This window comes from Pristis pectinata, chromosome 3, assembly GCF_009764475.1.
Source record: "Pristis pectinata isolate sPriPec2 chromosome 3, sPriPec2.1.pri, whole genome shotgun sequence".
Taxonomy (NCBI): Eukaryota; Metazoa; Chordata; class Chondrichthyes; order Rhinopristiformes; family Pristidae; genus Pristis; species Pristis pectinata.
In genome coordinates this window covers 15734746-15749528 of record NC_067407.1, presented here as the reverse complement: position 1 = coordinate 15749528, position 14783 = coordinate 15734746, and the positions used below count along the sequence as shown (strand labels likewise).

The 14783-nt window shown below is 42.0% G+C and overlaps 1 protein-coding gene across 1 annotated transcript in view; it reads left to right on the top strand.

The window, feature by feature from the left end:
- The window catches only part of abca4b (ATP-binding cassette, sub-family A (ABC1), member 4b), a 128148-nt gene that overhangs the window by 87148 nt on the left and 26217 nt on the right, over positions 1 to 14783 (top strand). Inside the window, exons 29-36 of the mRNA XM_052011178.1 lie at positions 3141 to 3265; positions 4510 to 4608; positions 4801 to 4990; positions 9118 to 9212; positions 9397 to 9429; positions 12630 to 12735; positions 14093 to 14167; positions 14487 to 14656. Of these exons, the coding sequence (XP_051867138.1) occupies positions 3141 to 3265; positions 4510 to 4608; positions 4801 to 4990; positions 9118 to 9212; positions 9397 to 9429; positions 12630 to 12735; positions 14093 to 14167; positions 14487 to 14656 (893 nt within the window). The remainder of the gene's footprint in view (positions 1 to 3140; positions 3266 to 4509; positions 4609 to 4800; positions 4991 to 9117; positions 9213 to 9396; positions 9430 to 12629; positions 12736 to 14092; positions 14168 to 14486; positions 14657 to 14783) is intronic.

The following is a 14783-nucleotide window of genomic DNA, read 5'->3' as shown; positions in this document are numbered from 1 at the left end:
TCTGGGACCTCAATTCAGATCCAGCTTTTAAAAGGAATTTAAATCTGTTTCGAAAGACTTGCTCAATCCAGCTTTTGGTGGACATGGGCTAATATCACCCAAGTGAACGTAATTCAGCACTAATTAATAGTCTCACTTTCAAAGTGAAAGGTTTGCATTTATATAGATCCTTTCTCTCTGCTTTCAGCATGTCTCAAAGTGCTTATACAATCAACAAACAGTATTTTGAAAGTATAGTCACTGTGGTGACGACACCCAATTTGTACAGTGTAAGCAGCAGTGTGATAACAATACCAAGGTCAGTGCGAGTTAAATATTTTCCAGATGCTTGCATTAACCGTCCTGGTCATTGGAACCATGGTCTGGGATCTAGTATGCCCAATAAGTGAGCAGTTTAATATCTCATCCAGAGTCGAGGTGCAGCACCATCTCAGTATTGTACTGGAGTATAAGCCAAGAATTTTATGCTATTGGCCACAGGATGACCAATGTAGAAAATAAGTCGTGCTCTTCAGAAGCTGGGACTCATTGCTTTAGACAAATTAGAGGAAGCTTTACTCCATATCTTTCTTTATTTCAGTGGACTGCAAGCAGCCCGGTGGATTGTTTTATGATCAAGGTTGAGGAATAAGTACTGGTCAGGGTACTGGGAGAGCTGACAACAAGTTTTTAATTGTGTAATTCATGGGATCTTTTACCAGTGAACAGTGGGTGGCCCAGCGGACTGAACACCCCAGTAAGAGCATAAGCAGCCCAAAGGACTGTGATTGTAAGCAGCTCAGTGGACTGGAAGCAGTCAAGAGCACTTTGGTTTGGACTGAGGTACTGCTCCTGATAAACCAACCTGCCTTTTCAGGTGGATACAAGGCATCCTATAGGGCCTTGGTGGGGTTCGGGGGTGGGGGGTTGATGGGAAGGGTGAGAAGCATTGAATATCTCCCCATTGCTCTGGCCAACATCATTAAAATAGATGATTTTGTCATTCCTCTTTGTGGGATCCTCCTCTGTGCAACTTGACTGCCAGGTTCTTCCATTACAACAATAACTAACACTGCAGAGGCCGAGTTCTTCCCAATCCTTCTGTCCCGGGTAGGACTTTGAGGTTGCAATTCTTAACAAGGCAAATGACTCGGAGCTTTAAATTTATAGCGTTATTGAGTTCATGAGGTATACCTTTCAATGATACCATCACTCCTCTTCTCAAAACACTAAACTACTTCAAGATCATGTTACCCCTCTACTCGCAAATCACTCATGCTGCAATCAACTCCCTGGTCTCAAAGTGAACTGTTAGCTGTTCTGTCTGAGTGTTCTATGTATTGACTTTCAGAATCAGAATCAGAATCAAAATCAGAATCAGGTTTATTATCACTGACATATGTCGTGAAGTTTGTTCTTTTGCAGCAGCAGTACAGTGCAAGACATAAAAGTTGCTATAAGTTACAAAAATGAATAAATAGTGCAGAAGAGGAATAATGAGATAGTGTTCATGGGTCCACGGACCATTCAGAAATCTGATGGCGGAGGGGGAAGAAGCTGTTCCTGACACGTTGAGTGTGGGTCTTCAGGCTAACTGACTTAATCAACTCCCCCTTTGACCACAGCCCTCATTGTTCGTACGTTCTGCTCTTTATCCTCATCATTCACTGCTGGAGATGTAAGATCAGCTACCTGATTGACCATCGAGGCCCTGCTCTTCCCAAAATTTGATTACAGATATTCGATCTATACCTTGTATCTTTGTTGTTTTCTCCTTATGTAGGCCTGGTTTGTCAGCTCCTGTGAAAAGCTTTGCTTTTAATATATCTATGAGACTCCAATTTATCAACCTATACTGTCTTTCAGAAGTTTTGAGCTACTGCTTGTTGTAACTGAGACCCACATAATTCAGTTCTTGTAAAGAATCATTGACCTGAAACATTATCTCTGTTTCTCTTCCCATAGGTACGGCCTGACCTGCTGAGTATTTACAGCATTTCTGTTTTTATTTTAGATTTCCAGAATCTGCAGGGTTTTTCTGATTTACATAATTAAAGGGTTTTGCCTGTTAACTTTCCACAGCTGCACATTTCCTCTCAAAGTTTTACTTCTCCATTTCACCACATATCTCCAGGAGGATAATCCTACAGCACTGTGAAATAACATGTCATTGACTATAAAGTGTTATGATATCCTGAGATTGTGAAAACCATAAGTAAGTTCTTTATGGAGACCCAAGGGGCTGCAGATGCTGGAATCTGGAGAAACAAACACATTGTTGGAGGAACTCAATGGTTCGAGCAGCATCTGGAAGGGGAAAGGAATTATCAATGCTCAGTGTCGAAACCTCGACGCTGCTCGACCTGCTGAGTTCCTCCAGCAGATTGTTTGTTTATATAAGTTTATTACAGTCTTAAATCACTGTTCTACTCTTAAATCACTATCAACTCACAGATCCCCAAATTAGCTGGTAGTTGCTGTATCCAAGTTTCTTTTCAATTTGTCTGCTTTAGTTTGAGTGCAGTAAGTATTTTCTGAAGTGATTTTGGCCAGGGTTTTCTGGGTTCAACCCCTACTTCTGAACACAAAAATCAATGCGGACACTCTAATGCAGTACTGAGGGAGTGCTGTCTTTCAGATGATGCAAGTTTGAGGAAGGGCAGGGTGATTATCCTGTGTCTTGGCCAATATTTGTCCCTTTCAATTAACATCATTAAAAGTGGTCATTGTTACACTGTTTGTGGAATTACACTGTGCAAACTGCCACCTTTCCTACATTAAGAATGTCAGGGTTATATAAATGCAAGTTTTATTTTAAACCAATTAGGGAACATTCAGATTTGCTCCAAGCCATGACACCATACTTCAGAGATGTGTGGATCACTGCTGTTTCAGTGGTGGGCTCTGTAGCTTTTGGAGGGTCTACAGTGAGCCTCTGAAAGTGAGCAAAGAATAGTGCTTTCCACACTCAAATCTGAATAACATCTGTATACATAATTATACACACATATTATAGTCAGTTTTTAAATCTTAACATTACTTGACAGCCTGCAAAGAGATGTGAAGGCAGATTCAGTGATGTAAAACTTATGCTATGATTTTGTTATCTCCCAGGTCTGGAACCAATTCTGTACAAAATTAAACTTCTTTCTTTTTAACAGTTTCTCCTCCCTGCGAACTTTGTGCTATTGGCTCTTTTCTTCTCACTTATAATCCCTCCATTTGGAGAGTATAAAAGTTTAACAATCCACCCATGGATGTACGGTAAACAATACACCTTCTTCAGGTAGGTCAGCTGCTTTTGACGATTTCATATTATATCTTTATTCTGTTAGAATATAATACATTTTATTGTATTGCCCATTATACTACATAATATATAGCATTATGTATAAATATTATATTATTATTGTGCACAGTTTAATTTATATAAATTAGACTAGTAGCTAAAGATCTGGCAGTTTGTCTTGATAGTAGTTCCCTTGCCTGAGATAGCTGGTGGTACATTTATGACCTTCCAGGATTTGAATGCAGTACTTAAGGAAGACTGACAAGGTGCAGGACTTGAGGGAGTTCTATGTTGTCCAAGGTGCCACCTTTCAGTTGAAGCAGTAAACTATGGTCCCAGCTGCCTTTTTAGACTCCTGACCATTATTCGCCACAGGCTCAACACTTCCAAAACAGATTAACTGGATCTTCAACCATCTGCAGTTTGTGGAACCTTGTCATGTATAAATAGTGCATTTGAATTACCACCACAGCTATAGCTGAGAACACATTCAATGACCTGTGAAGCTCTCAGGAAACCCTGAGGATGTGGAAGAAGCTATATAAATGCAAGTCATATTCCTGCAGCACCTCCAGCCCATTTCAAATACCAAAATTGCAAAATCATCTTTAATTCCTTAAAAACTGTCATTTATAATTGGAATAATTGGTTCCATCTTTAAATTAGAAGTACATTTTATAAAATACAAACAGGATTTCCACAACATCCACTCTTTTGGTGATTAATAAGTGTTTTATTCATATTATGATTTTGCAACATAATGCAGATACATAATTTGGAACTTCAACATATTGAAGGAATCAATGCTTGCCTGCCAAGTGACAACCACATCCTGTGAATGAAAAGCTTCCACGTTTTATTGCAGCAGTGACTAAAATTCATTCAGGTGCAAATGGCCGCAACATACAAAGTTTACATCACATTCCCATTGATCAGCATGTCTCAAGTGGCTGACAACAGTGTACTATGTTGTTGTGACAAAGGATTAATTTATCAGTAAACAAGAGTGTCAGAAGCAGTTCTTTATAAACCTTCAGCTGTGTAAAACACAAACCAGTGAATATTAAGCACAAACCAGGTACAGAAACCACATCTGGGTACCCCTGGTTCACAATATACATTTTACGTTACAGTATATGTCTATATTATTTTGGGATGAAGCTATAGAGAGAAGGCTCCAAACAAACTGATTGTCATGACCTAAATACTGGGTAATATGTTCTTTTCCTGCATCTCAACAGCAATGAACGCCCATCTGATAAGAAGCTGAGCCATATGACAGAGGTACTGGTGAACAAGCCTGGATTTGGGACCCGGTGTATGAAGGGTAGCCCCATCGAGTAAGACTGATTATTTTCTTGTATTCACATTGCCACTTGATCAATTTAAGTGAGATTAGTGTTGCCTTTCTGATGTCCTGCTTCAAAATCAGTTCTGCGTGCAATATCAAGTCACATGTACATGAAAGAAAAATCCTGCTTTAACATTCAGTGTTCATCCTCCAACAAGATTTATGTCTTATTTTGAAACAGGGGCTACCCCTGCAGTAACCGCTCCACTGACTGGGAAATCCCGCGACCTGACCTCACGGTTGCCAACCTGCTGAAATCCCCATTCTATACCAACAACAACCCTTCCCCGCCATGCCAATGCAGCACAAGAAGCCGGCTCATTATGCTCCCCGACTGCCCTCCAGCGGCTGGTGGCCTTCCTCCACCACAGGTATTAACCATGTCTATGTGAATGCTTCCGAATGAATGAAACAGACCTAAGTGAGTGTGTGTGTGTGTGTGTGTGTGTGTGTGTGTGTGTGTGTGTGTGTGTGTGTGTGTGTGTGTGTGTAGTGCGTGTGTGTAGTCTGTGTGTGTATATGTGTGTCTAGTGTGTGTGTTGTGTGTGTATGTGAGATCATGTGCATTATGCATCTGTGTGCGCGCACACATGTATGTTTCTGCATGCATGTGTTTGTATGTGGGTGCGTCATCTGTGTACGTGTGTGTGTGTGTGTGTGTGTGTGTGTGTGTGTGTGTGTGTTTATATACAAGTACCTGTAGATTAGCTCCATTCCTGCTGTTAGATTATTTGAGGTGAGGTGCAGCATTGTGGCAAGCAAGATAAAAAAACAGAGTTGTTGAGGTAATGACACAGCCTTGCTTGAGTTGCTCTGCACTGTGATTGGGTCTGTTGTGGTTAAGATCACGGCTTGTATGCCATCATGTAGCAGAGGTAAGATGAATGCAAGTTTCTGTGGGGAGCCAATCTGCGTCAACCTCCACTACAAGACCAAACAGACTCTAACCACAGTCACTGAGTTGTACTACACAGCACGCATTCAGACACTAAGCTCCAAGTCAGCTTCAACCCTTCACTGAGCTGTGTGAGAGAACAGCCCTACACTCAACATAGAACATAGAACATTACAGAACAGCACAGGCCCTTTGGCCCACAATGTTGTGCCGACATTTTATCCTGCTGTAAGATCTATCTAACCCTTCCTTCCCACATAGCCCCCCATTTCTCTATCATTCATATGGCTATCTAAGAGTCTCTTAAATGTCCCTAATGTATCTGCCTCCACCACCTCTGCCGGCAGTGCGTTCCACGCACCCACCACTCTCCGTGTAAAAATCTTACCTCTGACATTCCCCTTATATCTTCCTCCAATCATCTTAAAATTATGCCCTCTCGTGTTAGCCATTTTCACCCTGGGAAAAAGTCTCTGACTGTCCACTCGATCTATGCCTCTTATCATCTTGTACACCTCCATCAGGTCACCTCTCATCCTCCTTCTCTCCAAAGAGAAAAGCCCGAGCTCACTCAACCTATCCTCATAAGACATGCTCTCCAATCCAGGCAGCATCCTGGTAAATCTCCTCTGCACCCTCTCTAAAGCTTCCACATCCCTTCTATAATGAGGCGACCAGAACTGAACACAATATTCCAAGTGTGGTCTAACCAGGGTTTTATAGAGCTGCAACATTACCTCGCGGCTCTTGAACTCAATACCCAGACTAATGAAGGCCAACACACCATACGCCTTCTTAACAACCCTATCAACCTGCGCAGCAATCTTGAGGGATCTATGGACGTGGACCCCAAGATCCCTCTGCTCCTCCACGTCTGCAAAGAAAGGTCCGTTACCAATCTGTCTGCATTATACGGCACTGTCCCCTGACAATGAAGGTCCATGAAGAGCTCCTGAATTATGTGGATCATTCTCATATCAAGGCAGACATCGATGAAGAATTGATAAAAACCAGAAACCCAGCATAAAACTCATGGTCTGTCAGGCAGCAGTGATCCCTGCCCTTCAGAGGTGGAGTGGGCTGTGAAAAGGATGTTGAAAGGCTTTAGGGAGATATTGCCAGATTACGTGGATGAGCAAGGACATGGCAGTTGGAACGTAATGTGGAAAAAAGTGAGATCATCCAATTTGGGAGAGAAAATAGAAGGACAAGACATTTTTTTAAAGGTTGAATACTTGGAAGATGTTAGACAGGGGGACCTGGCTATCCTTGTAATTAAAAATCAAAAAATTGCATTTGCTACAAATCCAAAAAAAATAACAATAGAAAATATTGGAAAGACACAGCAGATCAGGCAGTATCTGTGGAAAGATAAACAGTTAATGTCTCAGATCAGGGATCCTTCATCAGAACTGGGAAAGAGAGAAGAACAAGTTAGTTTTCAGTAGCAGAGAAGGTGGGGGAGGGATGGAGAGAACAAAGAGAATATCTTTGATAGAGTGAGACCAAATAAGTCAATGTACCATTTAGGAACATTATGCTTCTTTAGCAATGCACATAAAATTCTGGAAGAACTCTGCAGGTCAGGCAGCATCTATATGGAGGGAAATGAACAGTTGACATTTCGGGCCAAGACCTTTCATCATGGTTTCCCTCCGTAGATGCCGCCTGACTTGCTGAGTTCCTCCAGCATTTTATGTATGTTGTTCCAGACTTCCAACATCTGCAGAATCTCTTGTGTCTCTGTTATGTTGCTTTGTCTGTGTTGCTAATAGCAAGTCTGTGGGACATGACCAGCAGGCCAGACTATACTGGTAGAAAAGGGAAAACTGATATGGCTGGTTCTGACAGAGACAGACCAAAAGAGTAAGTTACCTAAAATTGAAGAATTCAATATCGAACCTGGATGGCTGCAATGTGCCCAGCTGAAAGATGAGGTGTTTCTCAAACTTACATTGGGCCTCATTATAACAGTGCAGAAGGTCGCAGACAGGAAGGTCAGACTGGGAGTGGGATGGGGAATTAAAGTGGCCTTGAACATGAATCAATAGAAGTCAACATTCAGGTACAATAACCAATTAAGATGGCAGGTGGTACGTTGGTCTTTATTGTGAGAAGATATGAGGAAATTTACGTTGTGAGATCAAATCTGAAATTTTGCACGCAGGTCTAAGGAATGTCTCCATAAGGTGGGCTTATGCTCCCCTGGGTTAAGGAAAACTGTGAGATGATCCCACTGAAGTGCAGAAAATTCATACAAGGCCTGACAGGGCAGATTCAGGGATGATGTCTGCTCTGGCTGGTTTGTCTAGGACAAGTCATTCAGGATGAGGATGAGAAGACGTTTCTTCAGCCAGAGGTGGCAAACCTTGTGAATTCTCTACCTAAGGGGCAGTGGAGGGTCAGTCACTGAGTATGTTCAAACATTGATGGGTTTTAGATATTAAGGAAATCCAGGGATATATGGTTAATGCAGGAACGTTGTAAAAGGTTAGCCAAGGTATTACTGAATGCAGAGCAGGCAACCCAGGCTGTCTGATTCTATCGCTTATGTTCTTATGAGTCACAATCTACTTATAGAAAGTGCCTCAAAACACTGGATAGATACTACCAACGCTGTCTCTGCAAAATCCTCTGGACAGGTACCACCAATGGTGTCTCTGCAAAATCTTCCAGATCCACAAACAGGATAAGTGAACCAACATTAGTGTCCTCTCCTAAACCAACATCCCCAGTAGTGAGATGCTAACTACCCTCAGCTGGCAGGCTACATTGCTCAACAAACTCTCTGAACAGACACTCGATTCCAAGTTCCACCACAGGAAGAGATTACCAAATGTACAGACAAAAAGATTCAAGGGTGTTTTCAAAGCCTCCTTTGGGGTGCAAAACCCCAATTGACACGTGGCCCATGACCCCTTAATTGGATGAGGAACATTCGGAACAGCAGTAATAACCTAAGTTCCTTTGTTAGGAGCACACAGAAGCCCGATATAAAAGGCAGTAAGTGAGCACTAGCTCCCAAACTGTGCATCCACTTGCCCCCTTTAGCACCTCCTGCCCCATTGGTTGCAGAGTCTGTGGGTCCAATATTGGCCTCAGAACCCACAGAACCGGAGCGGAAACAAGTCATCCTTCATCCTCAACCTCAAGCGACTGCCTAGGAAAATGTTTGGATGTGGGTGTGTATCAGTCTCTGCTTGAACCTACATGTTTATGTCTTTGTGTCTGTGTCTGTGTCATGTTATTATTTGGTCCTGATGAAGCACTCCTTGCTGATTAAAACAACCCATGGTGCATTGAAGTCTTATAATTATAGCTGGAAAAGTAACCTGTGCGAGATGACCTTATGTGTTAGTCTGCAAGTGAATATGCATCTGTGCGTGTGAATTTGTTGTTGTTCGAATCAGATATAGCTGAGAAAGGGAATTTCATCCATTATAACAATATCTTATTGTAAACTGCTTTGAGATTAACTCTGCTAACAAAAATAAGATTAATTTAGCTGCTAGTTTTGTTTTGTGTGGCTATACCTATTTTAATGTTAATATTTGGTGCAAGTTTTAGCCATTGACACAAATTAAGTTGCTTTCTCCATTTCAGAGGGTTCAGGGCTCGACGGACATCCTGCAGAATCTCACCCAAAGGAACATTACGGATTTCCTGGTTAAAACGTACCCCAAACTGATAAAGAGCAGGTGGGGCTCATTCTACATGCCGTCAGGCATCTCCACATTTAGAACTCAGCATTCATAAATAGGATCCCTTCATGCCCAAGTAACATATTATTAGCCAAACTAAACAGTGTCTAGTCGTCACCTCAAAAAGATCTCTAATCATTTCTAAGATTTAACCTTTCTCCCTTTGTTTGTGTGTTTTCAGCATGCAGAGCAAGTACTGGGTGAATGAACGCAGGTATGGAATCATTTTAACTGATGTAAATCCCAGGGGTTTGAGGTGTTTGTATGAAACTGAGAGAAGGAGAACCACAAAGTGAATGTGCTACATCCAATATTCTGTAAAACCAGGGGTTATCAGAGTGGTAGTGGTGTTTTTAGAACATAGAGCATAGAACATTACAGCACGGTACAGGCCCTTCGGCCCACAGTGTTGTGCCAACATTTTATCCTGCTCTAAGATCTATCTAACCCTTCCCTCCCACATAGCCCCCCATTTCTCTATCATTCATGTGGCTATCTAAGAGTTTCTTAAATGTCCCTAATATATCTGCCCCAACAACCTCTGCCGGCAGTGCGTTCCACGCACCCACCACTCTCTGTGTAAAAAAACTTACCCCTGACATCCCCCTTATACCTTCCTCCAGTCACCTTAAAATTATGTCCCCACGTGTTAGCCATTGTCACACTGGGAAAATGTCTCTGACTGTCCACTCGATCTACGCCTCTTATCAACTTGCATTCCTCTATCAAGTCACCTCTCATCCTCCTTCTCTCCAAAGAGTGCTTTGTGTGCTTTCTTTCCAAAATAACTTTATTCCACAAAGTAAGGTAAAAAAAATTACATCAAGATATTGTTCCTTCCCTCAAAGATGCACTCCAGCCCCTGCAGTGCCCACCAGTTATGGGAGACCATTGGATAGTGGGTTCTCTGTCTCCATGACATCCAGGCACAAACCCGCCTTCCGCCTTGGAAGACGGGCAGGCAGTCAGAATGGACAGACTTCCAAGGCCCCGTTGCCTGGAACTGTAGGTGGTCACCTTAATCAGACCCAGGAGCAGTCTGATGAGTAGGTCCCTCGACCAGCCCGTCCCTCTCTGCATCAAGTGCTCAAAGATCAGGAGCTTGAGACTGAAGTGCAACAAAAGCATGAGAAGCAGTCCCTTTAAGAACCCAAACATGATCTACAATCTCTTGCCAGCCATGTAGATGTGGAACACAACCTCCTCCAGGCCACAGAACTGAAGGCAACCTAGAAGTGAACCTATTTAAATAATAAAAGTTTTTTGTCTGTTTTGTAAGCTATTTGGTCCCGTTGAAGCACTCCTTGTTGATTAAAACAATTCACAATGCTTTAAAGTCTTATAATTATAGCTGAAAAATTAACCTGTGTGAGATGATCTCACTTAAAATGTCTAGGTTATGTTTCTCTGAAACTTCATTGTGGCCATTCCTGCCTTATTGTCAGTGCACAAGTTCCAGGCTTATTTTGCAAAATGCAACCAGATCAGCTTCAATATTAAACACAGAGAACAAACGCAGAAGCATCAGAATCTGGAAACCTGAAACAGAACAAGCTCACTACTGTTCAGTAATGGGTCAGGTAGTCCTTGTGACAATGGGATTTTAGGTGGCATAACAAGAAATAAATCTCTGGAATTCCCTGCCTCATAGAGTTGTGGAGGCTGGGTCATTAGAAGTATTTAAAGTCGAGGTGAATACATTGGACAGGTACATGGATAAGAAAGGATTAGTTAAAGAACTTGAACGAAATGTCGTTTCCCCCAGACTCACACAACAGAGGACATACATAGAACAGAAGACATACAATAAACACAAACAAAAAACAAAAAATAAACATAAAATAGTGCAAGTACAAATAGTGCAAAAACACGGTATATACAAAATACAAATGTAGTGCAGAGTTAGTGCAAAACCGAGTTGGACAAGAGAAATACAAGCTCAGTGTGTTGTACTCATTGTATAAACATGTTCAGCAGCAGCCAAAGTTCTTATACGCTGTTGTACAAACCAGAGCTTTTGACGTGGCATTTGTCTACCAGGGTATTCAGGAGCCTGACAGCCTGGGGGAAAAAACTATTGTGCAATCTAGTAGTTCTGGCCCAGATGCTCCGGTACCACTTGCCAGACGGCAGTGGGACAAATAGGTCGTGGGAGGGATATAGAGACATATGGGCCAAATGCAGGCAAATGGGACTAGCTTAGATGGGTATCTTGGTCGGCATGGATGATTTGGGCTGAAGGGCCTGTTTCCATGCTGTATTATCCTATGACTCTCTGCCATTGGTGAAATGAGATCTTTGGGGATCTGGCTTAGAGGACGAGTTGACACCTTGGGTAGATCAGCTGTGATCATATTGAATGGTGTGGTGAGCGTGAAGGGCCATGTTGCCTGTTCCTGCTTCTGTTTTCTTGTGTTCCTGTGAATAAAAGGATCATTTTAAAATTCGTTCTTAAGCTTCAGACATTGCCAGGATTGATTGCCTACACGTAATTGCCCTTGACTAGAAGATGGTGAGTTGCCCTTTGAAGCACTGCCTCTCATCTGGTGAAGGTAGTCCCACAATTAGGCTGTCAGTCCCAGATTTTGGCCTGGTGTCAACGAAAGAAAGACATTGTATTTCTGGTCTTAATCCCACATGACTTGGAGGGGAATCTGGAGTTAATGGTGTTTCCATGCACTTGGTACATAGGTAATAGAGGCTCCTGAGATGTTGGGAAGTCCTGGTGAATTGCTGCAGTACATCGTATAGGTATTACACACCCAACCACACCACATTTAGTAGTGGACGGAGTGAACGTTAGGGGTTAGAAATTGTGTCAATCAAACAGTCTGTTTTGTGCTTAATGGCAAACATGCTGCTTGACTGATAGTGCAACTTCACTTGTGGATAGCATTTCAGCACACCCCTAAAGTGCCTTGAAGATGCTAGAGAAGTTTTTAGGAGTCGGGAGGTTAGACATTCATAGCAGAATTGCCAACCTCTGGTAGTCACAGAATCTGTGGGCACCTTGGGATCTTCATGTGAGAGGATTCTTCATGTGAATGATGCTGTTAAACGTACTAGGGAGGCAAATGGCTTATCTGGGGAGATGGTCATTGTCTTGCGTAGAGTGACTATTACTTACGCTGTTAGCCCAGGCTTGAATGTTATCCAGATGCTGCCATGTGCTGACATGTTCTGCTTAATTTTCTGAGGGTTGCAAATGGAACTGAACATTGTGCAGTCTTTGTGGAACATTCCCACACTGACCTTTTGAATAAGAGCAGGTCACTGAATCTGGTAGGGCTGAGGGTGCTGTCCTGAGCAACTCCTGCAGGGAAGCCCTGAGGCTGAGCTGATTGGCCTCTTTCTTGCGATTGCTTGTACATTCCAACATACAAACTTGATCTTTTTGCTGTTTCATCATTCCAGGTACGGCGGGATTTCTATCGGAGGAAAACTTCCAGGCCTACCCCTCAACCATAAACAGATAAAGAGCTTTTTCACTCAGTTGGGCCGCATGCTGAATATCACTGGGGTAGGCTGCACAAACATCCGTTTTCTACCATTGCAAAGTAGTTTTTTCTTTCACCTAATTCAGTAGTTTTATTGTGTTACACTTCACGTGATGTGGTTTACCTAAGTGAGGAAGTTGTAACTGAACAATACTCTTGTTTTAGTCAGTTTCATTGCAAAAGCTAATCCACTACTATTTCCCTGGGCCTGAATGTTTCTCTACTTATCCAATTTTCCCTTTGACAGATGAAGTTGTCACGACTCAACGCTTCACTGCAGCTAACTATTCACACTCTACCATCCTCAGGAAGAGAAATACTCTGGTTAATGAAACAATAAGGGAAAATTAATTAAAAGGAACCCAATGGGTTCTTAATGTTTCATAGTGTAGCTGTCAGACAATCTTCCATCTGGGTTTAGGCATTACCAGATGCCTAGCTCAGTCCTGATGAACTCATTCAACAGAGAAGCCAACCTGACTCGTCCTCTCCATTCCAGAGACTCTGAATGAATGAAATAACCAAGCCACATTATCAAAGAAAGATTATAGCAAAATCATGAACTTTTATTAGCATATTTATTAATTAGCATATATAGTACACAACTAGTACCATTTTAGTACTAAAAGTTAGAAGTAAACAAGGTACTTTGGCGGATGTAACTAGCTGATGGAATGAATAAATTCAACGGAAGTATTGGTATTGGTCTTGATACTGGTTGTGGCATCACTTGGGCTTAACATCACCAAGAGCACGATAGGTATAAAGTTGTCAATGTTAGTTCACTGTTAGGCTTTCTGTAAGGCTGATTGAGTTGACAGTTCTGAATACCAAGTCTAAGGAGTCTACTATTTGTTGATGATCACATAGTTTTAACAATGAAGTTCTTTGATCCTCCAGGACTCATCTTATAGGCCACCTGAGCTTATTTTCTCCTCTTACCTTCTCTGGTGAAGTGTTGTTGCTGCAAAGGATGTAAAAGTGCTGAACTGCCATCCAAAGATATGGCATTTGGTCTCTCCTGGATTGTCTGTCCTTGGGGGTGGATCCAGCTCATAGTTGGTCTGCAGATGGTCAGAATTCCATTCCCAGGGAAATGTATCACCACCGTACAGGGTGTAAAGGTTTTTCACACACATACAGCTGAAGACTGATTATCTCCAAATGAAGAGAAAAAAACAAAAGTAATTCACTGTTGAATAAGTTTATAGACATGATCAAACAGCAAGGCCATCTTGCAGCAGTCAGTGAATAATTTAATTCCATGTGGTCATTGCTCCCTCTAGTGATACAAAAAATACTGCTTCTTCCATCCAATTCTTTTTGTAACGTTCATGTAGAATTCTTGGTTGTATTGCTTAATTCTTTTTTTTGCACTAGGGTAATAATGCACAGATGGTGTTTAGCGATCTGAATGATTTCCTTAAGTATTTGGAGACTGAAGAAAATATTAAGGTGAGTCATGGATTCTGATATAAAGACCACAAAATTCTCTTTGTTGTGCTCATAGTTTGGGTGTTATGGCAATAGTTTGCTTTGACTGTTCTGTGTAATGTGTGCACACCGATCTGTAGTATGACTCATATTGTTCACCATATGGGAATAAAATCAACTGGGTTCCACACGAATCTGATGTAAAACTGTACTCGACATCAAAACATCTGCCCTCTTTTAGGATTTCACTGCTAAAGTGAAACCACAAAACTGATGCTTGGTTTACTGCCAAGAGGTCTGCCTCCCGATGTTAACGTATAAATGTAACAATCCATTCCAGGTGTGGTTCAATAACAAAGGCTGGCACGCCATGGTTGCCTTCACGAACGTGGCCAACAATGCAATTCTTCGGGCAAACCTTCCCAAGCAGCATCACACAGAGGACTATGGCATTACCATCATTAATCATCCGCTCAACCTCACAAAGGAGCAACTTTCAGAAGTTACTGTGTAAGTTGGTGACAGCTGAGGTCACGTTTATTGAACGACATATGACCACGGACATTAGTCACAGGAGTGGGCCACTGAGCCCCCTGATCCTGCTCTGCTATTCCATAGGTTCATGGATGATCCAGTT